This window comes from Aethalodelphis obliquidens, unplaced genomic scaffold (assembly GCF_003676395.1).
Source record: "Aethalodelphis obliquidens isolate GAN/ISIS:26980383/991018 unplaced genomic scaffold, ASM367639v1 scaffold8, whole genome shotgun sequence".
In the NCBI taxonomy this organism is placed as follows: Eukaryota; Metazoa; Chordata; class Mammalia; order Artiodactyla; family Delphinidae; genus Aethalodelphis; species Aethalodelphis obliquidens.
The window spans coordinates 54,117,318-54,144,051 of record NW_020837952.1 but is presented as its reverse complement, the minus strand read 5'-3'; the positions used below and the strand labels follow the sequence as shown (position 1 = coordinate 54,144,051).

Here is a 26,734-nt window from a genome sequence, read left to right as displayed (position 1 = left end):
CGCGAGCCATCTAAAAGTGGGCACAGTGTGGGGAGCCCGGCTAAGGGGTGCTCGGGGGCACTGGGGACTGGGCAGGGAGAGGGGGCAGCAGAATGATAACCGGCTTGGCAGCAAGGAGGGGAGCCCTCACCCCATGGGCAGGTAAGGAGGCTGGGGCCTGGATGGGGTCCCAGAGGGTGGGGTGCTGGAGCTCACCCTCTGCGCAGGATGAACTTGGGAGGCTGGGGATGGGGACTGGGAGAGGGTGGAAGGTCCAGGGAGGAAGGAGGACAACCTGCGACGTCTTCGTGGACAGCGGGGGGCTGGAGGGTGCGCATTAATCTCGGAATCTCATACCATGATTCCAGAATCTTGGAGTCACAGATCAGCAGTGTTGGAGCTGGACAAAACCAGATGCATCACGGCATTTAGCCTCCTTGGCTCAAATGCCAGCTCTCCTGAGCTCCCCCGCTGGGCTGGGCACCGTGCTCAGCACACTCCCATTTAATCTTTACAACAACCCTGGGAGGTGGGTAGGCTTGTCTTCATTTTTATAGGAAAAACTGAGGTCCAGAGATGGGAAGTGAGTTGCCCAAGGTCACACAGCAATTTGGCATCCTCCCTCTGTGGCAGAGCCCAAGCCCCCAACCTAGGGCTTGTGGGCTTGTGGGGTGTGTTCCTGTGTGTCAGACCCGAGGTCTGAGGTTGGGGGGGCACTGAAGATCTGGGCCTCTTCCCTGGGGGCAGGCCCAGGGGAGCAGAGAGAAAGAAGGACGTAGAGTCAGCCAGGGACTACCTGCCTGCGTTGTCCAGGGCTGTCTCAGTCCTTGATGCCTCTCAGCCCGAGGTCTTCAGGGAAGCGCACAGGGCTGGGAGGTAGGGATGGTTTAGGAACAAACAGAACTGGGCTCACCTTCTGGCCTCGCACTCAGCAGCTGAGTGACCTTGCACAGTTTACTGAACCTCTCTGAACCTCACGTTCCTCCTCTCTAAACCACCCCCCACCTTGGGCTTGGTGAGGCTCTCATGATGTGAGCTCGAGGCTGCCCAGGAGCGCCCTCCTACTTCACTCCTAGTTCTACTTGCTGAACTGCTTGGTCTGTTCACGTTTGCAGATGTCCTGCGTGCCGTGCTGGGTGCTAGGGTTACAGCTATAAATAACTCAGGGTCCTGCGCCCAAGAGCCGGCAGTCTAGAGGGGGAGGGGGTGGGAGATAGACAAATGGAGGACGACTGGGGTGTCTGGCATCCCTGAGGGGCTATTCTGAATTGCTGTGGGGCTCAGGGCAACCACTCACCCTCTCTGGACCTCTGTTCCATCTGGAATGGTCCTCTGAGGAGTCCGCCCCCGGCTTTCAGGCAAGCTTGAGCCAAAGATAAACCAGACAAGGAGAAAAAGGCCCTCCTCTCCAAAGGATGAACTAGATCAGCACAGCACCCTAGCTGCTTAAAGAAAAGGTGGCATCTAAATTGCAGGTCTGACTTACCCCAATGGAAAGCTATAATTTCCTTGCTTCTGGTACTCTGGCCCGTTAAACTTTGACAGGGAAGATGGGCCCAGATAAGGGTGGAGGCAGGGAGTCTTCTGGGGGGACCAAGGGCTTGGGGAGGGGCGATTTCACCCTCCTGTACAAAGGCAGGGCCTGGCTGGTACATTGTGTTCTCGCCAGGGCCATGTGTGTTAGCACGTGTGCCTGTGGGTACACATGTGTGTGTCTGGGCAGGGGGGGCCGTCCTCAGAGCTCACCCTCCGGCTTCCCCGGGGGCAGCTGTCCCTGCAGCCTGGAAATTAGCTTTTCCTGGCTCACTGCTCCTCTCTTGGGAGTCTGCTGCTCCCCTCCCTCCTCCAGCCCTGGGTTGTGATTTGTCACCTGGCGGGGATGCTATAAGGAGGATGTGCACACAAGGAGGCGAGGTGGATGGACGGGTGACGTAGGACTCCCCAGCCGAGGAAGTCTGGACTCTAAGGTCACAATTCCAGGTCTAAGAAGGGCTGATTCCAGCATTCTGGAATTCTGACCTTCTCTGATTCCAAGATAGAGTCTGAAAGTCTATGACTCTACAACTCAGTTCTAAGACTCTAAAATTCTATTTTTAGGTCTCTAAGGGTTTAGGGATGTGGGCCCGTGATCTTAATAGTTCCAGAGCCTGAGGAGCAGTGAGGAGAGCTCTGAATAGGTTGGTGGGAGAGCTGGATGCCAGCTAGTTGGCCGGACCAGCTATGACCCTTAGACAAGTGCCTTCTCCAGGCCTGGCCTCAGTCTGCCGGCCTGTGAAATGGAGTGGGCGGGAGATGGTCTTACGAATCCTCCCAGCTTTGTCCCTTCCTAGCTGTGTGACCAGAGTGCATGGCCTCAATTTTGTTCCCTGTCTGTACTGTGGGGACAACCCTACTGCCTCCCTCATAGGACCCTATAGGATGCTGCATGTCACTGCTTAGCCTGGAACCTTAGCTCCGTGACGAAGGGCTGGCAGCACTGTTAGGACCCTATGCGCCCACTGTCCAGACTGCCCCTTGCTTAGTGCCTGGGGTGAGGGCAGGTTGAGGGCTCTCACCAGGCTTGGAGGAGCAGGGAGAGGGTGCTCTGAGCCCGGCCAGCCTGGGGAAGCATCAGGAAGAGGCAGGGCCAATTGGTTCTTTGCCATTCTTGGCATCACCCCGCCTGGTGCTCAGAGCCCTTGGAAATCCCAGGTATTGGGCAGGGGCACCGGGCACGCTCACCCACCCAGAGGCGTTTGCTCTGAGTTGGGGCGCCTCCCCTTTCCAGGAGCTTCGCATGTGAAAAGTGGTGTCCGGACAGGGCAGTGGGGACCATAGGTCTCACTGGAGGCATTTCAGGTCCAGTGGTCGGCGGGCAGGAGAACACTGGAGGAAGGCTCCTCTGAGAGGTTTCCTTCTCCCTTGGGGTTTCTGTAGGGAGAGTCAGGGCAGCCAGCAGCCAAGGGACTGGGGAAGGGGGTGGTCATTTGGAAGGAGGGGAGGAGGTCCCGTCGCAGAGAGACTCCAGCTTTCAGCCCTGGCCTCTAACTGGGTCTCCGGAGAGCCAGAAAGTCCTGCTGAGGGAGGTTAGCCAATCCTGGGGCAGGAGGTCTCTCCCAGCAGGGCCTGAATTCCCACTGTCAGCAATTCATCCTCCCTTTGCGTTAAGATTTGTCCACCGGGGTTCCTCTGATTCATTCGATGCCTCAAACGCTGATGCAGAACTTGCGCTTATATGAAAGGGACGAGGGAAAGGACCAGAGCCGAGTCCTAGCATCTCCACGCTTGAGAGTCAAGTTCTAGCAGCGTAGCCAGGAGGCGTCTCAGCTCCTTATAACACACGAGAAGTGTAGTAAGAAGGTGCTCTCAGAGGGAACGGGGACGCTTGTTCCCACTGTGCCGCTGGGCAAGCTCTTACTCACGTTTCAAGACCCACTTGAAGTGTCCTCTTCTCGGGGGAGCCTCCCCCACCAGCGCAGGGGGGAGCTGGCTGTTCTTGTCCTTACCCCCAGCGTGTTGTGAATTTCTCCACCATCGGCCAGCCTTTGGGGCAGAAGGGGCCCCAGCCGCCCACCCCCCCCAGGTTCACAGCCAATCATCCTTCACAGCCCTGTTCACAGCAGGGCCTTTGTCGCAGTGCAGTGGGACGAGCAGGGCTGAGAGAGTCCTCAAGGGCTTTGATTTCCAGGGGAAGGGACACCTCTGAGCCTGTGGTTCTTAACTCCATTCAGAATCTAAGGAATCTGATGAAAGCGCTGGGCTCTGCCCAGAAAAAACAAGGATGTATTAACTTTCACCAGAGTTTGGGGGGTTTATGGATCCTCTGAAGTTCATCAAGAGACTTGGGTTCAAGGTTAAGGACCTGTGATATGCAGCAGTGTTTTTCTAGCATGAGAGCTGAGACCTGTTTGGGGGGTGTCTTAGTCTGTCCAGATTGTTGTAACGGAATACCATAGGCTGGGTAGCTTATAAACAACAGAAGTTCATTCCTCACCGTTCTGGAGGCTGGGAAGTCCGAGATCAGTGTGCCGGCAGATTCGGTGTCTGGTGAGGACCTGCTTCCCGGTTCATAGTGGCTGTTTTCTTGCTGTTTCCTTGCATGGCAGAAGGGACATGGGAGCTCTCTGGGGTTAGAAGGGCACTAATCCCATTCATGAGGGCTCTACCCTCGCCACCGAATCACCCCCCCCAAAGGCCCTCCCATCTAATACCATCACACTGGGGGTTAGGATTTTAACATATCAGTTTGGCGTGGGGGAGGACACATTCAGTCTATCACAGCGTGTGATCCACTTGGGGCTCTGCCAGCAGGCTAATCACACGTAGAAAGGGCAGATTTTGTTTTATGGAACAATATGACGTCGGGTTGCAATGTAAAACGCACTGGTGTCAAAAACGGTTGGAAAATGCTGATATGGAGGAAAGGGCTTATGTTGTCATCAGCTTATCGAATGATCCCCTTGCTGAACATTTGCGGAGCACTTGCCCTGTGCGCAAGTGAAGGGTCACTGGTGTCCAGGTCAGTGCTGGTCCTGCTTTTTGGGGCCAGGCGAGCCGGAGTCCCATGCCACACCCCCGCTATGTGGTACAGCGTGGTCACTTCACCTCTCTGAGACTCAGTTTCCTCATGTGAGAAGTGGGGATACCTTGCCCGCCTCCCTTGCTGGCCTGGGCAGAGTGAATGAGCCGTGACACATCAAACTCTGGCCAGGTGCCCAGGAAGTCTCCAAGTTCAGTGTGATGGGGGAGGGGCTGAAGAGACAAAGCCGTGCCCTGCCATGACCAAACTGTGTCCTCCCTCCTCCAGGCTAGTAGCTGACTGCTGACCATCCTCTCTTGGCCATGGACACCCCTGGCTATCCTTCACCGTTGCCCACGCCCTCGGAACCCTGGAACGCCTCTTCCGCTTGGCCCCTGGATGCCATCCTCGGAAACGCGTCCACAGCGCAGAGTGCAGTAGGGCTGGCTGTCAGTGGCATTCTGATCCCACTGGTCTACCTGGTGGTGTGCGTTGTGGGCCTGCTGGGCAACTCACTGGTCATCTACGTGGTCCTGCGACAGACGGCCAGCCCGTCGGTCACCAACATCTACATCCTCAACCTGGCGCTGGCTGATGAGCTTTTCATGCTGGGGCTGCCCTTCCTGGCCGCCCAGAACGCCCTGTCCTACTGGCCCTTCGGGGCCCTCATGTGCCGCCTGGTCATGGCCGTGGACGGCATCAACCAGTTCACCAGCATCTTCTGTCTCACCGTCATGAGCGTGGACCGCTACTTGGCGGTAGCGCATCCCACCCGCTCGGCCCGCTGGCGCACGGCGCCCGTGGCCCGCACAGTCAGTGCGGCCGTCTGGGTGGCCTCAGCCGTGGTAGTGCTGCCCGTGGTGGTGTTCTCGGGCGTGCCCCGTGGCATGAGCACCTGCCACATGCAGTGGCCTGAGCCGGCAGCGGCCTGGCGGGCTGGCTTCATCATCTACACGGCCGCACTGGGCTTCTTTGGGCCGCTGCTGGTCATTTGCCTCTGCTACCTGCTCATCGTGGTCAAGGTGCGCTCAGCTGGGCGGCGGGTGTGGGCACCCTCGTGCCAGCGGCGGCGGCATTCTGAGCGCAGGGTCACGCGCATGGTGGTGGCCGTGGTGGCACTCTTTGTCCTCTGCTGGATGCCCTTTTATGTGCTCAACATCATCAACGTGGTGTGCCCGCTGCCCGAGGAACCCGCCTTCTTCGGCCTCTACTTCCTGGTGGTGGCGCTGCCCTACGCCAACAGCTGTGCCAACCCCATCCTTTACGGCTTCCTCTCCTACCGCTTCAAGCAGGGCTTCCGCAGGGTCCTGCTGCGGCCCTCCCGCCGTGTGCGCAACCAGGAGCCTCCCCTGGGGCCTCCAGAGAAGACAGAGGAAGAAGAGGATGAAGGAGAGGATGGAGGTGGGGAGGCTGGGCAGGAGGGAGCAGGGGAGCATGAAGGGCCGAAGGAGATGAATGGTGGGGTCAACCGCATCACGCAGCCGGGTCCCAGCGGACAGGAGCAGCCTCCCAGCGGCCCCACCAGAAAGGAGCGTCAGTTCCTACCCCAAGAGCCCTCAGCTGCGGAGAAGTCAGGCACCCTGCACATCAGCTATCTGTAAGGGCCTGCGGAGGGTCAGGGTAGCCCAAGGACAGGGCAAAGACTGTGGGTATGCCTAGGGCATGCCACCTGAGGTGCCAGGGGTCCGTGATGGGAAGTTCAGAAGCCTGGGCTCTGATGCCATTGCTGCCGAGACTTGCTGTGTGACCTCAGATAGGTCACTTCCCCTCTCTGGGCCTTGTGTTCTCCTCTGTGACTCAGGGATGGGAGATACGGCCTGGACGAGCTCTATCAGATAAGTCTGGAGGGGCATCTCTGCCGGGCTGGGTAGGGTCAGGTTAAGGGGATAGGTACCGACTGGCTTTCCCCTTCCGAAACAGAGCATCCTCAATCTTGGCCCTCAGAGGGATAAACCAAGGCCTGGATTTCCCGGGCTCAGAGTCAGGTTCACAAAAGAGGGAGTGGGGGCCCACATTCACAGGGAGTGGTACTGCACAGGGAGTGGTAGGGAGAAGGGGTGTGAGATTGCCCAGGCCCCCATCAGCTCTCCCCGTCTTGCTGCAAGGCTGTGGGCCAGCTCTTCTCCTCTCTGGGCCTCAGGCCTCACCTGCTAAACAACCCAATAACCTCCAGGCCCCCTTGGCCCAGACAGTCAATGCCAGGACTCCTGTATTCCCAGACAAGAGGGGAAGACGTGATTTTCCAGGAAGCTAATTGAGTCGAGCTTCAGGGTCCCTGACTGCTCGGGCCCTTCTGAGGCCCTGAGTCTAATTTCATACTGGTAATTTTGTACCCCTTTTCTTAAAGAGGGACCCCATATTGCATAAGCTTAGGCCACCCAAAGGCTAGCTCAGGCCCTGTTGGGGGCAGCTAATCAATCCTCAAAGCAGCTCACTTTGTGTCCTGTGGCTGGAGGGGGTCTCAGGGTCTTTGAGGGCTCAGGAACCTCCTCATAGGAGAAATCCTCCCTGCTTCTCCCCACTCGGCGACTAAAGTAGGGACCTGGCCCAGGCAGACTGGAACGGAAAGGCGGAGTGTCTAAACAGAGCTGGGAGGAGAAGGAAGAAGAAGAGGAGGGAGAGGAAGGGGGAAGGGAAAGGCAAAGGAGGAGGAGGTGGAGGACAGATCTGCTCCATGACCTTGGGGCCGACCTTGGCCCCTCTGGGCTGAGCTCAGTTGCAGCATCAACGAAACATGGTTGCCAGTGCCTGGCCTGATGAAACTCAAGGAAAGGATGCCATCAGGGTGGAAAAGCAAATGCTCTGAAAGGTACAGGCTCAGCCCCCTTGAGGGCCTGCAGTGCTGGTAAGAAGGGTTAGGCCTTGGTGGAAGCCTGGGGGCAGAGCTGAGAAGCAAGGCCTGGCTCCCCGGAGAGGTTGGGAGGAGTGGGGCAGCGCTGCAGGCTGGGGAGCAGGCCACCGGGTCCTCTACATGCCCCGGGGCAGCACGTCGGAAAGGCCTAAGGAAGACAAGACTAGAGGAGGCTGGAGAGAGGCCACAGGGAGAGGCCACTGTCCAAGGCTGGGCCTGGGGCTGGCCTGGACGCCCTCCCAGAGATGACCCCTTAGAGCCACAGCGAGACTGGTCCCGGGGACGGTGGAACCTCCAGTTAAATCTCCCGACACTCCACCCCGCAGAGGGTAGGGGGTCCTCAGGGAAAGCATGGGGACCACAAGTTGGGAAGCCTAGATCTTCAACTCACCTTCAGATCCTGTGTAGCCTTGACCTCTCTGGGCCTCAGTTTCCCATCATAAAGTGGAAGTGCTTGTCCCAGCTTGCCTGCCTCCTGGGATTTGGGAAGAAAAGGAGTCGTTTGGGGTAAACTGCCGTGCACACTGCGATGGCTGGGGCTGGGCCTTAACAGATTACAGAGTGGAGGCAGCCCCCTGCCAGGCGTGGCCTTCAACCCCTTCTCCTTCACCAAGTGGCTTCTCTGTCTCCAGCCCTTGGGGCTGAGGGCGCTACAGGACATGAGGAAGGGAAGCTGGGGGTCAGAGACCAAGGATCAGGGAGGTAGGGCTTGGGGGAGAGTGAGGCCCCATCAGGGGGAAAGAAGTTTACAAAACTAGAGCTTGTGTGGAGGTTGGAGGCCCAGTCCTCAGTCTGGTGTCCCCTGAGGCGGATCTGGGGGTCTGAGGAAAGAGGGCCCCTGGCATTCCAGCATTTCCTGTTTTCCTGGCCAACCCTACTTTCCTGATTCCTGGGACAAGTGAGCCTGTTCTACAAGGGTGGCTGGGAGGCCCCTTAGGGAAATTCTGACTCTAACTCTTGTCAATAAAGTCAGTGACACATGACAACTGGCCTGGGCCAATTCCTCTGGCGGGCGCTGTGTTTTTAGACGGGTGTGCCTGGGTGGGGGTGGGTACGGGCATCCGTCTCTATCGGGGTGCTCCTTCTCTCCTGTCTCTCAGCTCTGCGTGCCCAGGCCTCTTTGTGTATAGCCTCCCAGAATCCTGGTCCTCCAGGAGGGATGGAAGACGTCCCTGACAAGCCTCGGCCTGCACCCTTACAGATCTTGATCCAAAGGCAGTAGATATACTCTCTTCCTGTGTCCAAATATCAGATCTCATGCAAGAGAACTGACTGGTTCTAACTGAGTCACAGGATGGCCCCTTGGGCCAATCACCAAAGACAAGGTGCTAGAATGCCATGATTGGCCAGATGTGGGTCACGTGCCCATCTTTCCAGCTAGAGAGAAGGTGGGACACTGTGATGGACAGTTTGGCCTGACCAGTGGGGTAGGAGTTGGGTCAGGGACTGACTATCAATGGCAGGGAGAGAAGAGCCAGGCAGCAACAATAATGGGATGGGGGAGGGGTGTGTAAACGGAGTGCAGGGCACGTAGTAGGTGCTCAGGGCATCTCACCATATCCACGAGTGAATGTGTATTGGGGTGTAACACTGAGGGCCTGCTGTGTGTGTGGCAGGTGTGCACGGGGTGGGAGCAGAGGACCTGCTTGCAGCCCAGGTTGTGTAGGGAGTGGGCCTGGGCCAGGGTCCCCTCTCTGGATCCCACAGCCCTCCAGCTTCCCCATCTCACCATATGTCACTACCTGTGCACGCTCTTGTGCGTGTGTGTGTGTGTGTGCGTGCGTGTGTGTGCGTGCGCGTTTGTGTGTGTGTGTGTGCGTGTGTGTGTGTGGTGTCCCAATAGCTTTGTCCCTCCAGGCAGGGACAGTGCCTGATGCATCTGTGTTCCCAGGGTCTGGCAGTGCTGTGGGCCCCTCATATGACTATTTGGAATAAATGACTGAATGGGGGAAATTCCATTTCTCAATTTCAGGGGGGAATTTTCACACTGTCACTCTAGCCTCCTTTGGATCTGTGCAATGTGGTGACCCTTAATAAATGGGGGAGCATCAGGGGAATGGAAGGAGTTATATGGGGGTTTGGGGCTGGGATCTGTGGGTTATGGGAACTGCAGGGGCTGTGGGCTGAGGGCAGGCTCTGGGGCTGTGAGCTCGAGCCGGCAGGAAGGGGTGGCGATGACCCTCTCTGCCTGATTCCGTCTCTCCAGACATCCAAGTTGCTCAGACCCAAGACCTTACCTTGAACTTGTCTCTCGGAGGCTGTTGCCTGGCAACAGCCCATGGCCACCAGGCTCTGGACCAGGACTTCATATGTCAGCCTGAGCACCAGCAGAAAGGAGTCAGGAGCCTGTAGGCCCTGGGATAGGGGAGGCCAAGGCCCCAGGGCTTCAAGCCCTCCTCACCTCCAAGGGGTGGGGGAGACGGAGGCCACAGTCCCATGGAGAGGTGACAGTCCCATGGGGAGGTGACAGCCTGGGTGCCACAGGACTCCAGACACAGAAGAAAGCACTCTAAAGGCAGCAAGAACCCCAGGCTGTAATGTGAGGAGCTTTCCCTGCAGTTGTGCAAGGCCACGGTCCTGCCAAAACCTCAGGGTGCTCCCCTGTCACTGGCAGGCCCTGGTGAGACTCTTGGTGACTCTACTGGAAGGCCATGGGGCAAACACATCCCCCAAATGTCATGAGACCCAAAGTCAGGAGGCCTGGGACCTAGGCCCACTCTGCCACGAACCTACCACACAGCCTTGGCCTTTCACTGACCTCTCTGGGCAAAGTTCATTAAGTTAATAAAGACTTTTCTGAGTGCTCACTGTGTGCAAGGCCCTGACACCGGGCTGGGGAAACAGACACGGTTCCCGGGCCTTGTGGCACTCACGAGCAACTGCACAAGTAAATGGACCACCGTCCAGTAGGGACGGCAGTGCCCTGTGCTCTGGGGGATCACAGCTGGGGGGAGGGGTCCGTGTTGGGGGCGGCACTGAGAGCAGAGGGTGAACCTGAGTGTGCCCGGCAGGGAGGCTGTATGTGCTAAGGCCCTGGGGTTGAAGGAAGGCAGTGAATGAAAGGAAGAAAAGCAGAGGTGAGGCCCAATTCAGGGACAGAAGCTGTGTCAGACAGGACCTCCTAGGAGGTTTAATTCCAGTTGTGCATTGAATTGTGTACCGCTCCTCCCTCAAATTCATATGAAGTTCTAACCTCTAGTACCTCCGGATGTGACCTTATTTGGAAACAGGGTCCTTGCAGTTATAAGCAGCTAAGATGATGTCACCCTGGAGTCAGGTGGGGTCCTATTCCAATATGACTGGTGTTTTTAAGAAAAGGGAAGATTAGGACACAGACACGAGCATGGGGAAAATGCTGGAGTGATGTTTCCACAAGTTAATGCCAAAGATTGCCTGCAAATCACCAGAAGCCGGGAGAGAGGCCTGGAAGAGGTCCTTCCTCACAGTCCTCAGAAGGAAGCAACCCTGCCTGACACCTTGATCTTGGACTTCTAGCCTGCAGAATTATGAGAAAATACATTCCTGCTGTTTAAACCACCTAGTTTGTGGTATGTTGTTCCGGCAGCAAACTAATACAATTCCCACCCGCAAAACGGAGCCAACAGTCCCTCCTCCCCTGGGTCTCTGGAGGACCTTGGACTAATTCATTCATTCTTTCCTTCAACAAGTGTTTACGGAACAGCCGCCAGCGCAAAAAGCTGAAGGCAGAGAATTACAAGGCCTGGCTTCAGGGGTGAAGGAAGTGGTACTGAACATAAGAGATAAAGAGGGGGTTCTTAAGCCCCCAGAACCTGGAACTGTCTGGTTTTGAATCCCGGCTCACCCATTCACTAGCTGTTTGACCTAGAGCCAGTTAATTAACCTTCCTGTGCCTCAGTTTCCTCCTCTTTGAGAGGAAGATGAGAGTAGATGTCTACTGTTAGGAAGATTAAATGAATAGAGGTTTATAAACAGCTTAGAACAGTGCATTGTAGGTGTTGTGTGTTAAAGAAACACGAGAAGTGCTTTAACAGAAGCAAGAATCCAGCCGTGGGTTGGGGAGGGCGTCTCCCCGGAAGGGTTATAGCCCAGCCAAGCAACAAGAGGGAACTGGAGTTTGTGCACCAGGAGGCGGCATGCGAGATGTTCAGGGTACTAAGAACAGCTCTGCTACCCATTTTACAGCTGAAGATAGTGAGGCCTGGGATGGTCATGTGATTTGCCCAGGGTCACAGCACCAGAGGCAGGACCGAGAACCACGTTTTCCTAGTCCCCAGTCCAGTGTCTGTAGCTTTTAGAAACTATGAAATTGAGGGCCAGGGTGGCAGGAGTGATGCTGGGGGTGGAAAGAGCTCTGAGGCCAATGGTGCCAGCTCCTTGGCGGCCACTGGCAGTAACAGATGATGTCCTTGGGCAAGACTCAACAGGCATGAAGGGCAGCCCAGACCAGCAGATCGATGACGTCAGGACAGCCGGGGGCAGTGACGTCATCATCCTGCTGGTGGGCAACAAGACCAACTTGGACGACAAGAGGCAGGCGACCCTCCGGGAGGGCGAGCGGCGTGCCAAAGAACTGAGCGCCACGTTCATCGAGACCGGTGCCAAGACCGGCTACAACGTGAAGCAGCTCTTCCGACGCGTGGCCTCGGCTCTGCCTGGAATGGAGAACGTCCAGGAGAAAAGCAGAGAAGGGATGATCGACACCGAGCTGGACCAACCCCAGGAGTCCCTGGCCAGCAGGGGCGGCTGCTCCCGCTAGTGCAGTCTGACCGCGGGCTTCCCCTGACACTACTCACTTGTTGCGAGCACCCTCTAGCGAGCCCTGCAGCCTCGGCATAGGCCTGCCTGGCAGGCTAAGGTGGTGTGTACCCAGGAGTGAATGTCAGTGACACACTCATGCACATACGTGTGCACGGAGAGCAAAGCCAGTCTTCACTTTTTCACAGGCTCAAAGAAAGTGCCCGGGGCCACACTTGGCCTCCTCCAGGGTCCCAGACACCCCAGGTCCTGGCTCACACAGCCTAGGGACACAGCCTGTACACAGCCAGGATCTCCTGGCCTCTGGCCATTTTGTTAACGGGAAGGGAAAATGAGGCCTGCAGGAGTACGGGGCCTCTCGGTCCCGCTGTCTGCGTTAATGACAGGAAATATGGCAATATTTGCACACAGGAACTGCCGGCCTTGCTGCACTTGGTCAGTGTGCCCGGAGCCTGCTTGGTTTCACCATCTGTAAGAGGAGGGGTTGTCTCTGTGCTTGGCGCGGGCCTTCAGCCCGCTCATCAGACAGGGTGGGTCCTTCCTCCTTGCTGACCATGATAAATGGCAGCGATTATGGGGAGAACAAAGCAAACACACAACGCCCATTGACATGGGTGGCGTGGCAGGTGAGCTCACGGCCACACAATCCATTTCGAGCCTCACAGCCACCACTTCTTAGCTCTGCATGCCTTTGGGCCAGCCTCAAAACCTCTTGGAGCCTCAGTTTCCTCATCCGTAAAATGGGCTCCGTAGCCCCATCTCACAGGACTGTCGCAGGACCGGGAGGCGGCGGGTTGGCTCCGGCCGACGCCAGCACTGTGCTCTGTGTCCGGCAGGGGGCGCCGCGTAACCTTCCCCTCTCCGCTTGGCGCCCTCAGCCGCTCCGGTCAGCCGGACTCGGCTCTATTCGGCACCAGTCGGATCCACTCGGTCAGACCCGGCGATAATCGGACGGACACGCTGGGCTCGGCCGGACTCGGCTCTGCTCGGCCAAGTTCGGCTTTGCTCGGTTCTGTTCGACTCCGCCGGGAGCTGGACACGCAAAGGCCCCTCCCCGGCGCCGCAGCGGCTCTTTCCTCTCGTCTCGCTGTCTGCTTCCCGGATAGAGGCGCGGTGGCCGGAGCAGAGCCGCTCCCTCCGTCCACAAGCCGGAGGGTTTCTCCGTGGCGGGGGTCTGGTCTGGCTGAGCCCTAGGTGGTGCCAAGAGTGGCTGCAGCTGGCGGCAGTCTTTTGCCAGGGTTTGAGCCCGAAGCGGGTGGGCATGGAGGGGCTTCCCCGGCTTGGGGGTGGGAGTCACTCCCCTTAATTCTGCGGAGAGAAGCGGGGAGGATGGCGCTGGCCTCCCGCGTGCCTTGGCGACCCCATCATCCGGCTCTGCCACTAGTCAGCCGTGGGGAGGGAGCCAGTTGCTTCACCTGTCTCCCTGAGCCTCAGTTTCCCACTCTGTAGCAACAGGGTCCTCGTCAGGGTCCAGGAGGACTGGGATGGGGCTGGCTCGTTCCTTCTCTGGGCCCCTTGGGGATTCTCTTTCCCCTTCTGTAAAATGGGATTAAACCCGCCCATCTCGGATTAACACCCGTAGGAACAGACATGGGTTGCTGAAAAGCCCAGGACGCAGAAACTGAGTCCGGAGAGCGAAGTTCACCCGGGATGACCCAGCTAGTCGAAGGAGGGATATGCAGAGCCAGGAAGCCGAGTGAGCGAGCTGCTTTGGAGAGCGAGGGTCCCATTGGACCCTCTGCCCACTTTGCAGGAAGTGGGGTTTGGAGGAAGAGGTGAGGGAACGGGCGCCCCAGCCAGCCCCTAGCACTTCTTAGTGGGCCCTTCATCTTTCCCCTTCTCCCCTCCTTAGCTCTCTAAGAAGGGGACGGGTGGGGAGCATCGCAAACCCGTGGTGGAATGGGGTGGGTGCCAGGCGCATAGCCTCTCCCCACTAGGTGGCGCTCACGGTTTCCTTTGTTTAGTTTCTTTATTACCGTCCTAGATTAGATCATTAATCATTAGATTTGGCTAATGATTTAGATCATTAGCCAAACCCGACTTGCACAGCTGACTCCGGGAATCATGTTTTGGGTTCTGTCTCACTTTATGACAGGCACACATTTTATTTTTTAAAAATGCGTGAAGGGTTCTTGGTGCTTTGTAAGCACTGACTAAATGTCACTGTTTTTATATCTTCTCCCCAACCTTGGGATGGAAGGTGGATGTGGCTAGGAGCTTGGTTCTGAGAGTTGGGGAGTGTGTGCCTCATCTGTGTGCATGAGGAGAATGGGCTCATGCCCTCACCATGTTCAGGGTTTAACCCGGGAGAAGCAGTGCCTGGTGGCCGGTGTAGAGTACCCCACTGGTTATCCCACCAGGTTGCTCAGATGGTCTTGGCCTCCTCATGTTCCTCTGGCCTCGGGTCACCAAGGCTCAGAGGTAGGGAGACATGCCCAAGGACACGAAGCTAGAAGGAGGTGGAGCTGAGACGGAACCCAGTTTTGTCTGCCCCAGGGCTGGGGCTCTGTCTCCACACTGCCTGGCTGGCCTGCTGGGGAGATCCTCAGAGTGGCTGGGAGACCAAGGGCTGATGCACAAATGGGGTAATTTGCGACATGGTGAAAGAGAGAGGGAGGAACAATGTTAGAGTAGTGTATAATATTCCTGAGTCCTACTCTCTTGTCTGCCCTGCTCCCAGCCAGCTGCCTTGGACCAAGGGGGATTAGGGACCCTTTTCTGGGGCATTGACATTGGCTGGGAGTCAAAGGAGCTGGTCCTAGAACCTGATGAGAATCATGTGCTTTTCCAGACCTCACCTGTCGAGTGAGATGAGGCTCCTTCTCTGCAGAGGGGCTGTTGAGCGTGGCAGGGAGCACACAATGGGCCCTGGACCAAACAACTTCTGTGTCCCCACCCTGCTTCTCCACATCCCCCATCCGTCTTCCCTTCTCTTCGCTTTTTCCTCCGATGCTAGGCTTCCTAAGTCACATCTCTATGAGGCAGCCAGGAGCTGTGTCCTGCCCCCGTGCTGCTGAGTCAGCCCTTTTCCCGCTGGAGGCAGCAGTGAGGCGAGGGTGGGGAGGGGGCTCCCTCGCCTCCCTCCCTCTGCAGCCCTGGCTCTGTGCCCTGGGAATGCTGCCTGGGGCAGGGCCACGTAGCGGGCACAGCCAGTGTGGACCTGACAGTTTTCCCAGTGTTCTTAGGCCTTCCATCTGCTTTCCTTTGGGGCCCCTTGAACCCCTAAGTAGGCCTGGGGTGAGGGTGGGGTACTCCAAGTGGGTTGGGAGTGGGAAGCAGCACAAAACTAGAAGCTGGGGGAGTCTGGCCCTCATCCCAACTTGGACTCCAGTCTGCTGTCCGACCTTGAGCCAAAGATTCCCTGCCCTCCCTGGTCACAGTGTCCCTGCTGGACAGATTCAGGAATTGGATTAGATCATCTCTAAGGGTCCTTCTAGGCCTGGATATTCTGCTGTGTGTTTATCCCCCAAAGTAATAAAAAAACAGAAGCTCAGAGATGGGAGATGGTCAGGGACACACAGCCAGGGCTGTTCTATCCTCCACACTTTGCCCAGCTGTGAGTGGGGCCTGGGGCTTAGTGCCCCAAGCCCCAGACTTCAGTAAGTCCCCCTAGGTCGCTGCGTTCCTGTGCCTCCTGAGAGCGACAATGTCACCACCTCTGTCTGCCCAGGGGGCAGGCCCTGAATTGCAACCTTTGCCCGCAGCCGTGCCCAGCTGTGCCATTGTGGGAGCTCCGGTAGGACGGGGAGCACTTCCATCCTGTAGGGTTGTGGTTCCTCTTCACTAACTGTGTGACCCTGTGAAAGTCACATCAGCTCCCACCACTAGCTCCCTTTCCCAAGAAGAGTAAGAAAATGGATGTAAATACCCTTGGCTCCCAAAAACCCCTGCAAAGGTGAAGCCTGGCCCAGGCAGTAAGTACTCAACAAATGTAGCATGAGAGGGGGCTAGAGGGCGAGGGATGTTTGAGAGAATCTTTGCACAGGGGTCTCTGAGCCCAGGGAACCAGGACTGCAGCCTTTGCAAAGCCTCCTGCAGCCTAACCAGAAGGAAGCAGAGGCCCAGGGGCATTCTGTACAGGCTGCCCTCCTGTGACCTTCTTGGGGGTCATTTCCACGGGCGGATTGGCTGTAGAAGACCAGGAAGATGGATAATCATGGCAGCATTTCCAGGCAGAGGAGGAGGACTTTGGTGTCCATTGGAGGCGGGGCTGTTGACCCGGCTGCCACCCTTACCTGATACTCTTACCTGATCTCGGAGCTGGCACGGATGGGGCTGGGGACTGGAGTTCTACAGACAGCTAGGGTCTGAGAGGGGAAGGGATTGGCCAGTGGGTGCCAGTGCCAGGATTTGAACCTGAGGCTACTGGGCTGGTGCCCGTGCCCCCTCCGTGCCGCCTGCCTCAGTGACTCAGAGCTAACGAGCTCCTCAGCCTAGGCTGGAGCCCCCGGCATGGCGATTCCAGCACTGCCTTCCCTTCCTGAGCAACTTCTGGGGCTCCCTGCCCTTCCCCCTTCCCAGCCTCGAGTTCCCATCAGGGGCCTCAGACCCCTTCCTGCTGGAGCTTTACGGGGTCTCTGAATGAAACAAGACCCTCTAGGACCACCAGAGAGTTAAGACAAGGAAATCCTCAGCTCCCTTTATCTCCGGAGAACCCAGAGGCTGGAGGGGAGGGAGCAGGGAGCAGGGGAAGCGGGAAGCCAGCTCAGCCCGCCCCCTCCGCCCTCCCTCCCTCCCTCTGCTCTGCCTCCATCCCTTTCTCCCTCCCTCCTTGGCCAGCCCGCAGGGCCTGGGGTTCTGGGCCAGCAACAAGTTATAATTGCAAACATGGACCAAGGAACCAGAGGCGGCCCAGAGGCCCGGGGTCTGTGAGCTGCTGTTTGAGGCTGCAGGACACTGGGTGAGTGATGGGAGGTCCTGCAACTTCCTCCAGCAGGGCAGAGGGGGTTGGGGTCAGAGCCTGGAATTCCTCTCCTTTCTCCTCTCTTCCCGGACACATCTCACATCTCGGGGCCCTGCTCTCTCCTTCTGACCCCGGCCAGCCCCTCTAGGGTCTCCCTTCCCCACTCCCTCCTTTGACTGAGACTTTAGCCCCGGTGAAGGGCTGCCCTCCGATGCTCCTGTCTTGTGCCCACCCCTGCCTGGACAGGCACCAACTCAGCTCAGCAGGGCCTGGCCCTTCCCCCACTCCAAAGAGGCCCCAGCGCCCTCATGGAGGCAGCAGGGACCCCCAAATCACCCCCAATGGCGTGGTCCCTCACTCATTTGATCCCTGTGTGACACCTTCCTCCAGGGACAGTCAGTGACCATGGCTGTGGTTATTATTACTTTTGTTAAAGGCTGCTTTGCTTCCTGCTCCCTGCTTCCTGCATCCCCCCTCCCCACCCCCCAACCCCACCAGGTCACAGTTCTGTGTCACAGATTTTTTGACTCTCAGCTGGCTAGGCCAACAGAAATGTCCCCAAACAGTTTTAATCCTCTGGGAACAGTCCTGCTCTTGCTATCCCACGCAGGCCCCGGGGAGAGGTCGTGCTGGGCAGCAGAGAAAGGGACAATCATTTGATTACGAGTCTTTTACAAGTCAGGCAATTTCCCTACATTTAAATCCTCCCAAATAACCTGGGGAGGAAGGTGGTGTTGTCTCCTCCTTGTAAATGTCAAGGAGCAAGAAGCCCAGAGACGTTAAGCCACTAGCCCTAGGTCACACAGCTTGTAAACTATTCTGGGATCTCAAGTCTGACTCCAAAGCCTCATCTTTTCCCATGAGGTCACATCTATGGGAAGAAAAAGAGGGGATTTTGCTCTTCTCAAAACCACTGGGTTGTGTAATTTACAAATAAAAGGTAAGGGTCATAATCTCGGACAGAAGGGATGTTGATCTCTGAAGATTTGATGTGCCTTATTGAGCAGAACCAGGAAAGCAGAACGGGGGCCGGAGAGGTGGGGGAGGCTTGGGAATGGTCACCTTCAGGAGAGGGGTGATGGCCCTGGAGACTGCCTGCCCACCCCTCTCTTCTCCTGCTGCTACCCAGCCCCCAGGGAGCGGGGAGGGGGTTGTTGCGGGGGAGGGCTCCTGCCCCTTTAAAACCCAACTCCTACCTCAGTGTTCAGGTTAGGTTAGAATGGCATTTAAAAAAAATAATAATTTTAGTTTCTCTACACATATTAACCACAGAAAAATATTTTTAAATTGTACTAAATGTTAAAGGAGAACACAAAGGAAATAAACAAAGAACACCAGAAGTGTAAAAACCAGTCTGGTTTCAAAAGTGTTTCTGATCCTGTGATAACTCAGTGCCAGCCCCCAAAGACTGCCACCACCTCAAAGGCTCTTTGCTTGGCTTCCTGCCCACCCAGCCCCAGCTCGTCTCCAGTCACTGCTGTCCCGGCTGCTTTCTGCCCCTCTCCGTGAACTCTGGATCCCTTCTTGGCCAAGGCCAAAGACAGATTCTCACAAACCGTTGGGCTTCCCGGTTCCTTTTGAATTTTCCAGACCTCCTGGGTCCCGCCCCTTAGTTCCAATTTACCACCTTGGCAGCTGATTGGCAGGTCTACGATGATTGACACAACCACCTTCCAATGAATTTACTCTCTCCTTCTCCTTTCCCTGCAGGGCTTCTTCTGTGAGGTTGAGTTGGTAGGTTGTTGACTGCGCAAACATGCTGAGAGAGGAGGTGGGCTGAGACCAGCTACACACCCTCCGCGTGCATTTCTGCAGGGACTTCCTTTGTTTGTTTGTTTGTAATTTGTCCGTCCTGAGGGGCACCTTCTACCTTTGCCCTCCAGTGACGGTGGAGTCTGGGGCAAGAAAACAAGCCAGAGGGAGGTTGGGAAAAGCATTTTATAGTCTCGTTGGCTATGACACATGGGCAGCAGGGCATCTTCCTCACCCACCCCAGCAAAGGCCTCCCAGGACCCTCGTCTTCAGAGCGGGTCGTCCTTCGTGGGCCCATGTGTGCCAGAGATGCCCAGGGACTGGGTGCCAGGAGACTCAACCTCCAGGCCCCGCACTACCGCAAGTGTCTTTGTGACCTTGAGAACCTGCTTTTGTGAACCTCTTTGTGACCTTGAGAACCTGCTTCCCTGTGTAGGCCACTGTCTTCTCATCTGTTAAATGGGGGCACTAATGCCCCCTCCCCGAGTTATGTCAGGAGCGCACGTGCTGTGGGTGGTGGCGTCCACGCTGGGCATCAACAGAGTGTAGATGTCAAGGTAATATGTTTCTGTCCCTCCTTCCCTGCTCCAGGTCACCATGGGGATAGCTGCCCTGGGCCTCCTCTGGGCAGTGCTCGTGCCCCCTCTCTCTGTGTTTGGAATCCCCACCGAGGAGCCCACCTCTGGGGAAGCCGTGGCCTCTAGTTCCCCTGGGCTCTGTCGACGGTGCTGTGACTCTGAGGACCCCCTGGTCCTTGCTGATGCTGCACATACGTCCTTGGCCTCTCCGTCTGCCCTCCCGTACATGCTGCCTGAGGTCAGGCCCTACATTAACATCACCATCCTGAAGGGTGAGGACCCACACGTGGCTATGGCTGGACTGGCCCGGTCGGGGACAGGGAGGGCATGGGGATCTCTTCCTGGGCTCAGGGAGGTGAGGTGGAAGGAGCAGAAGAAACCAGGACAGAAAACTGTCCCAGACCTTTTCTTTCATTCACACATTTATTAAGTACCTACTGCATACCAGGACCATTCTGAATTCTGGGATGGAGCGTGTACACATCAGACAGAGATGCCACCGCTGTGGAGCTTCTGTTCTAGTGGGGGAGGCAGACAGTGAGCAGTAAACATATCACCCAAGTTAATGAAATGGATGGTGATAAATGCTACGGAAGTGACGAGGTGGAGCAGGGTAAGGGGTGTCTGGAGTGCAGCTGTGGGGGGCAGTGTGCATATTAAATGGGGCTGGTCAGTGTAGGTCTCACTGAGAAGGTGGGGAGAAGCCACGTGGATATCTGGGGAAGAGCATTCCAGGCAGCGTGCACAGCAGGTGCAAAGGCCCTGGGGCCAGAGCGGACCTCATGTGTTGAAGGAACAGGGGGCAAGGGGAGGAGCTAGGTTGGAGACAAAACAGATCAGACGTGGGCTCCTCCTCTGAGTGAGATGGGGAGTGGGGGAGGGTTTGAGCAGAGGAGGGACCTGGCCCAGCTTAGGTTTCAAATGGATCACTCTAATTTCTGTGGAGAATAGACAAGGGTAGAATCAGGGAGAGCCGTGGGGGCCACTAGGGCCACCCAGGTGAGAGCTGGCTGCCTGTCCCCTAAAACCAAATCTCAAGGAAGCTACTTCTGCTGTTGGGGGCTGTGAATGGCTGGTCCTGGGGCCAGACCTTGACATCCTTAACCTCTGTCTTTGCTCACGACAACCCCGCAAGTTCGGTATGTTGTCATTCCTCCCACTTTGCAGATGGGGAAACAGAGCCTCCGAGAGGGGAGAAGCTTTCCTGGGGTCACACAGCTGTTAGGGGCAGAGCTAAGATTTGTCGCTGAGGACTCCAGAGGGTCAGCTGGCACCTGAGACCCTCGGGCCTTCAGATTTTGTGGTTGAGGACCCCTCTTGTCCTCTCCCTACTTGGCCCACCACTCACACATCACCGCTTCCCCAAGGCCAGCAGAGCCCTCTGTGTGAGGTTGACGAGGTGCTTGGATACTGACTGAACTCCCCCCTCACTATCCTCCTTAAAACCCCATGTCACCTCTCCTGGGACAGGCTAGCTGCCTGCTGGGCAGAAGGCGTCTGGCTGGTGTCAGGAGTCCTGGGTCCCAGTCCCCGCTCTTCAGCTCCCTTGCTGTGTGGGGCAGGCTTGTCTCTCCCTCCCTGGGCTTACTGCCTCATTTGTAAAAAGGAGAAGGTAACCCCCTCTTATAATTACCCTTCACACCCTCCCTTGGGCCTGGGGCGAAGCAAGTGCTCTGCAAACTGTAAAGTGCAGGGCACGTGATGAGGTAGGCAGTTCACCAACGAGGCCAGTGAGGAAGACCTCCACAGAGCCATGGACTCCCTCCTCCCTGCTTCTCTCCAGGCTTCTCCTCCAAGGACCTGTGTCCTCTTTTCTGCCCCTTCTTCCCCTCTTCCCAGCAGCATTGCCATGGTCATAGGGGACCCCAGGACAACACAGGGCTGTCTAGTTCATTCAGAGGGATGTGGCTAAGGGTGTGATTGCAGGCTCTGTGACAAGCAGCAGAGAAATATTTGGAATCTGGTCCCTCAAGAAGTAGGTGGTAAAAATATAAAAAGTAGGCGGTCACCTGCTTTTCTTGCGTTCGAAGTCAGCCTGGAACAAGGGCTGGCCAGAGGCGTGCCTGCCTGGGAACCAGGGGAGATGCTGCCGGAGCCCAGGGCAGGGGGAGGTGGGCTGGGCAGTGCTGGGTGAATCGTCCTGCCTCGTATCTGCAGAGTTCACCCAGTGCTTTCCCAGAGGGCTCAGGAACATCCCAGTGAGGCAAGCATGATCCTCTTCAAGATACAGACAGAAAAATCCCAAGACACCAACATGAAGGCCCCAGGTCGTGCAGAGGGGCGGTAACGCCCACCAAGGGCCTCCTGGCTCTGACTCTGGACACTTCCTTCTGGGTCATCCCTTCTCTGGGGCAGAAATGCCACGCCCACATCCCCCTGAAGCCCCGCTGGGTGCAGTGACACCTGGGGTCCAGGCCCGGTCTGGCAGGGACCACAGTCAGACCCTCACTGCTGAGGAGGGAGCAGGCTGGCGTGGAGACAAACCACAGCTGGGGTCCTGCTCTCAAGCTGTACCACCGGGAGAGTCCCGTCACCTCTCTGCGAGTGGAGGTGGGCGTGGTGTCTCCTTTAGAGGGGCCTCGGGGTGGCGATGCCTGGCATGCTGTAGGTGCTCAGTAGGTGCTGGCTGTTCTCCGACCTGCCGTCTCTGGGCAGGGGCGAGCCTTCTGCAAACGCTTAGGAGCCCCCTGGGTGCAGGCGTGGGTGCCTGCCCTGACTTTTCTCCTCTTTGTCTCCTCAGGTGACAAAGGGGACCGAGGCCTGCTGGGCTCGCCCGGGAAGCTGGGCAGGGAGGGCCCCCGGGGGGAGCGTGGCCCCCAGGGCATCAAGGGCGCCAAGGGGCAAGCAGGCAGCCCTGGCAGCCCGTGCCAGATGCGCTTCTCAGCCTTCTCGGTGGGCCGCAAGACGGCCCTGCACAGCAGCGAGGGTTTCCAGCCGCTGCTCTTCGACACGGTCTTCGTGAACCCGGACGGGCACTTCAACCTGGCTGCCGGCCACTTCGTCGCCCCCCTGCGCGGCCTCTACTTCTTCAGCCTCAACGTGCACAGCTGGAACTTCAAGGAGACCTACGTGCACGTCGTGCACAACGACGAGGCAGCCGTCATCCTGTACGCGCAGCCCAGCGACCGCAGCATCATGCAGAGCCAGAGTGTGATGCTGGCCCTGGCACCCGGCGACCGTGTTTGGGCGCGGCTCTTCAAGCGTGAGCGTGAGAACGCCGTCTACAGCGACGACATCGACACCTACATCACCTTCAGCGGCCACCTCATCAAGCCTGAGGACGATTAGTGCCTCCCATGGGGCAGCTCTGGCCTGGGGTGGCCACGGACAGGTCTGTGCCCTGCGGGGCCTCAGTTTGCCTGTCTGTAAAGTTGGCCCTGGGACCTGGCATTTTGGGCAGCCTTCCTCCTCTTTCCTTCCCTCCTTCACCCCTCCCAGTCTGTTCCTGCCTCTCTCCTCTCTTGGACATTTTCAGAAACCTCCTAACCTCAATCTTCTAGAACTTTCCCAACCTTTTAGACCAGCACTTTTCAAACTTGAATGTGCATCTGTATCACCCAGGGATTGTGTGAAAATGCTGGTTCTGATCCAGCAGGTGTGGCGTGGGCCCAGGATTTTGCATTTCTAGGACGTTCCTGGGTGATGCTGGTCTATGGACCCCACTTGAGTAACCAGGTCCTATAATTTTCACAACATTCTGGAATCTTCCAAACATTCTAGAATCTTCCCAACATCCTTCAATTCTCTCACCCTTCTAGGACACCCCCTCCTCTTGTCTCTTGCGCCTTCTCCCTTCTCTCTGAGCTCCTGTCTGTGCCCCGACTTGTGCAGCCGCAGTTCATTTATTCAGTCATCAAACACTCACTGAGCGCCCGCTCTGTGCCAGGCTCTGGGAAGGCTGAGGTGAACCAGACACAGGCCCTGCTCTCGGTGAGCACCCAGTCCAGCCAGGGTGGGGAGACACAGATTCTGAAACCAGACCCAGAGGAACACATGGGTCTCTGATCACACAAGTCTGTGTTCTGGGCATTCAGGCACTGTGGCCCCCCATTACCCACCACTCCCCAAGGCTGGCAGGATAGGGTACCCCAGGTGGGGGGTATCCTCTGCCTGTTCCTTTCTTTTTTTCCCAATGCCCATCATTAAAGCAAACCCAGGGGGGCCTTGGTCAGGGGAAAGGTGCTGTGAGGAGAGGATCCAGGGGTTAGGGGGCATTTTGGGGTAAGAGGGCCCAGACCCATAGCTCCCCACACGGCTGGGATGGAAGCCTGTGAGGACTCCTACCCTCCTCAGCACACTCCCTCCCTGCCCCGCTGCTGGGCGGCCGTCAGGGCCGTGCTCAGCCCATTTTGCCAAAGGTGCCTGGGCCTCAGTTCTCCCAGGCTCCCAGCCACTGTCAGACACTGTCATCTGTCCCCAGGTGCTCTGACCTCCTTGGTGTCTCTCGCCAGCCCAGTGCCTCCGGCTCTCCAGGTGTTGAGGCCCCGGGTGGGCAGCTCCTGCCCAGCAGAGCCGCCTCTGGCCCGCTGCTGCCTTTACAAATGCTGCCGGGCAATGAGCCAGGACAGAGGGCACCGGGCTTTGGACCCCTCAGCAGGTCTGGGGAACCAAAGCGAGCAACGTTCCAGGTCAATTGGGGGGACCCTCCTCTGAGCCATGATGCCAAGGGAGGCGCTGGGCGAGGCTGAGGCCAAGTGAGGGACATCAGGACTTCTGTCCCTTCCCCCTCTCCCAGGGTGGGACAGCCTGGTGGCCCCCAGCCTTCCCATCCCGCAACCCCAGGTGGCCCGAATCTCTCCCCAGAGGGAGACGGCCTCCGCCCGTTGGTGCTTATACGGACTCCGGGGCAGAGGTGGCCCCGGTGGTGGTCTCTGGTGCTTACTCATAGCCAGGGGAGCCATGGCTGCATGGCTGGGGGATGGCAGCAGGGCCTGACCCGGTGCCGTGAAGGCTGGTCCTGTACAACCACCCCCAGCCCGACTTCACCCCTGCCCTGCTTGTCCAGCATGATTAAAAGTTGTGCGTCTTCTTGGCAATCCAGCCTGGCTCTTTCTGCTCGGTTTCCTTTGCCCACCTTGGGAGGGCAGCCCATCCTGTTCTGCTGGGCCCAGGTTCAGGATCCCAGAGGGACCAAGGCAGCCCAGGGCTCCATTCCACGTGCTCGCCACCCACAAAAGAACCAGCCCGCCTCGGTCACTCACTCAGCTGCTGTGCCTTGGAGGCAGTGGAACCAGCTCAGGGTCTATTGTGCGGTGCCCTGGCTGTGGCCCTGGGAAAGTCCTCACACCTCGGAGCCTCAGTCTCCTTGTCTGTAAAATGGGAATGGGGATCACCTATCTCATGGTGTGGCCATAAGGATTAGAAGAGAGGTTGCCCGGTGAGCACTGCATTCCTCCTTTTTAAAAAAAAAAAAAAAAAAATTAATTAATTAATTTTTAGCTGCGTTGGGTCTTCGTTGCTGTGTGCCAGCTTTCTCTAGTTGCGGTGAGCGGGAGCTACTCTTCGTTGCGGTGCATGGGCTTCTCTTGTTGCGGAGCATGGGGTCTAGGCGCGTGGGCTTCAGTAGACGTGACACGCGGGCTCAGTAGTTGTGGCTCGCGGGCTCTAGGGCGCAGGCTTAGTAGCTGTGGTGCACGGGCTTAGTTGCTCTGTGGCATGTGGGATCTTCCTGGACCAGGGCTCGAACCCGTGTCCCCTGCCTTGGCAGACAGGTTCTTAACCATGGCACCACCAGGGAAGTCCCTGCGTTCATCCTTTGAACCACAGCTACCGAGCACCTACTGTGTGCTGGGTATGCTGCTAGGCTTGGAGGCTGCAATTGCAGGCACAAGCCATCACCTCCCCATGGAGAACACCCATGGAGTTTATGTTCCAGTGAGGCACCTGGACGTGCTGAACGAACCACAGATCCTACCTGGGGCTCCTGTCTCCTGTTTTGTGTGTAATATTTGCCAGAGAACAGCTGTATATTCTCTGGTGGGAAAATGCTCCACATCCTACAACGGGCAGTCTTGGTTCTGACTTGGTTCTGACAACGGGTTCTGACTTCCGAGCTAGCGTAGTAGCTACTCACATATCGAACGCAATCAGTGGCGACTCCTCTTATTGGCTTGATGGGGCATCAGCCCTGCCTGCGTGCCTGTGTTTGACGGCTCTCTGGGTACCATGTGGAAGAGGATGCTATAATGACAAATCCACCGTAACTGCCCCAGAATCCACCTGAGCCTGCAGCCACCCTGGCAGGGGGAGACGTAAGTCTTAGTTTCCTTGGAGCCCATCTGGCCCCCGAAGGAGGTTTCCCACCACACCTGAAGCCCTCGCAGCTCTCACGCAAGAGGCCCTAACAGGTCAGAGGCTACTCAGGGGAGCCATCCCACCGCCCACTTTGGGCCCAGGATCTGCTGAAGTGCCATCGGCCTTCCCAGCACCCCTGCTCCGACACTGGTGGTAAAGGTCACCTCCAGCACCAGGCAGGAGCCTTTGGTCATGGACATCATGAGGACTTGATGTGCTGATTACTGAGGCAGAAGAGCTTTTGACGCTGCTTGCCAAGCACTTGCAGGAGGACTGAAGCTTGCCCTTTGCAAGCTGAGGCCAAAGGCCCCAGATATTTCCGGGCCACATTAGTTCAGGTCTGCAAAACTGGCAGCCCTCCGTTGTCTAGTTGGACCTGCTATAAACACTTCTCCATCCGTGCTTCAGAGGCGGCCCCTGGTCTGTCTGGGCCAGTCGTTCCCATGGGATCCCAGTTCCTGACTTGGAGGCGTATCGTCAGTGGGGGGGTCAGAGCCACTAGATCTTTGTTATGGAGACTCTCCCAACAGGTAAGTTCTTGGTGGAGGCCCCCCTCAGCCCGCTGCCAGGTCTGTGGGGACAACATCCCCCGGGGATCTGCAACGTGTGGTCCTGGTGACCCCAGCGAGCTAGCGAAATGCCCGTGCAGCCGCCTGCCCACCCCGGGGACCATCCCTTTCTTGTCCTGAGTGAGGACCGACTGTAATGGTGTTTGTGCATCAGCAGCAGCTGGCATGTGGGTCCTTGAAGAGCGGAGAGCGTTTGTGGGATGAATGACTTTTACTGAGCATAGGGAGAGAGAAGCAGCGGGAAGCAAGAACCAGGAATCCTGGGCCAGGGGATAAAATCCTGCGACTCTCCTGTTCCCTCCCCTCCGGCCAGCTCCGCAGGCCTGTCCCAGTAGCTACATGCTGCCACGTGTACATCTGGAGGAAGGGAAAAACACGGGCAGAAACTCAACAAGATCAGAAACAGACGTCAAGAACATCATGGGTGGGGCCGAGCTGGGGAGAGCTGGGGCCAGCGGGTGGCCGCAGGAGCCAGAAAGGAAGGAGGGATTTCCACGACATGAGTCAGGAGGACACGGAGCTAAGCCAGCGTGGCTGGGAGCAGCTGGTCTGCAAACCCAGGAAGACGGGAGG

General features: G+C 57.4%; 2 protein-coding genes and 1 pseudogene across 3 annotated transcripts; all 3 read left to right on the top strand.

Moving 5' to 3' along the window:
• The first annotated feature begins 2,192 nt into the window (after positions 1–2,192).
• Positions 2,193–8,501, top strand: SSTR3 (somatostatin receptor 3). Its single transcript, XM_027107554.1, has one exon. It carries the CDS (start codon positions 4,801–4,803, stop codon positions 6,076–6,078), a length of 1,278 nt encoding a protein of 425 aa, XP_026963355.1. The 5' UTR covers positions 2,193–4,800; the 3' UTR covers positions 6,079–8,501.
• A 3,235-nt stretch (positions 8,502–11,736) lies between these two features.
• Positions 11,737–12,066, top strand: LOC113620344 (ras-related protein Rab-6B pseudogene; annotated as a pseudogene).
• A 4,742-nt stretch (positions 12,067–16,808) lies between these two features.
• C1QTNF6 (C1q and TNF related 6) lies at positions 16,809–24,338 on the top strand. 2 transcript variants are annotated; one of them, XM_027107553.1, is made up of 4 exons: positions 16,809–16,965; positions 18,679–18,702; positions 19,312–19,570; positions 22,039–24,338. In XM_027107553.1, exons 3-4 carry the CDS (start codon positions 19,318–19,320, stop codon positions 22,584–22,586), a joined length of 801 nt encoding a protein of 266 aa, XP_026963354.1. In that variant the 5' UTR covers positions 16,809–16,965; positions 18,679–18,702; positions 19,312–19,317; the 3' UTR covers positions 22,587–24,338. The 2 variants fall into 2 exon arrangements, with proteins under 2 accessions (XP_026963354.1, XP_026963352.1); XM_027107551.1 differs by lacking the exon at positions 18,679–18,702 and having other exon boundaries at positions 16,810–16,965.
• The last annotated feature ends 2,396 nt before the right edge of the window (positions 24,339–26,734 follow it).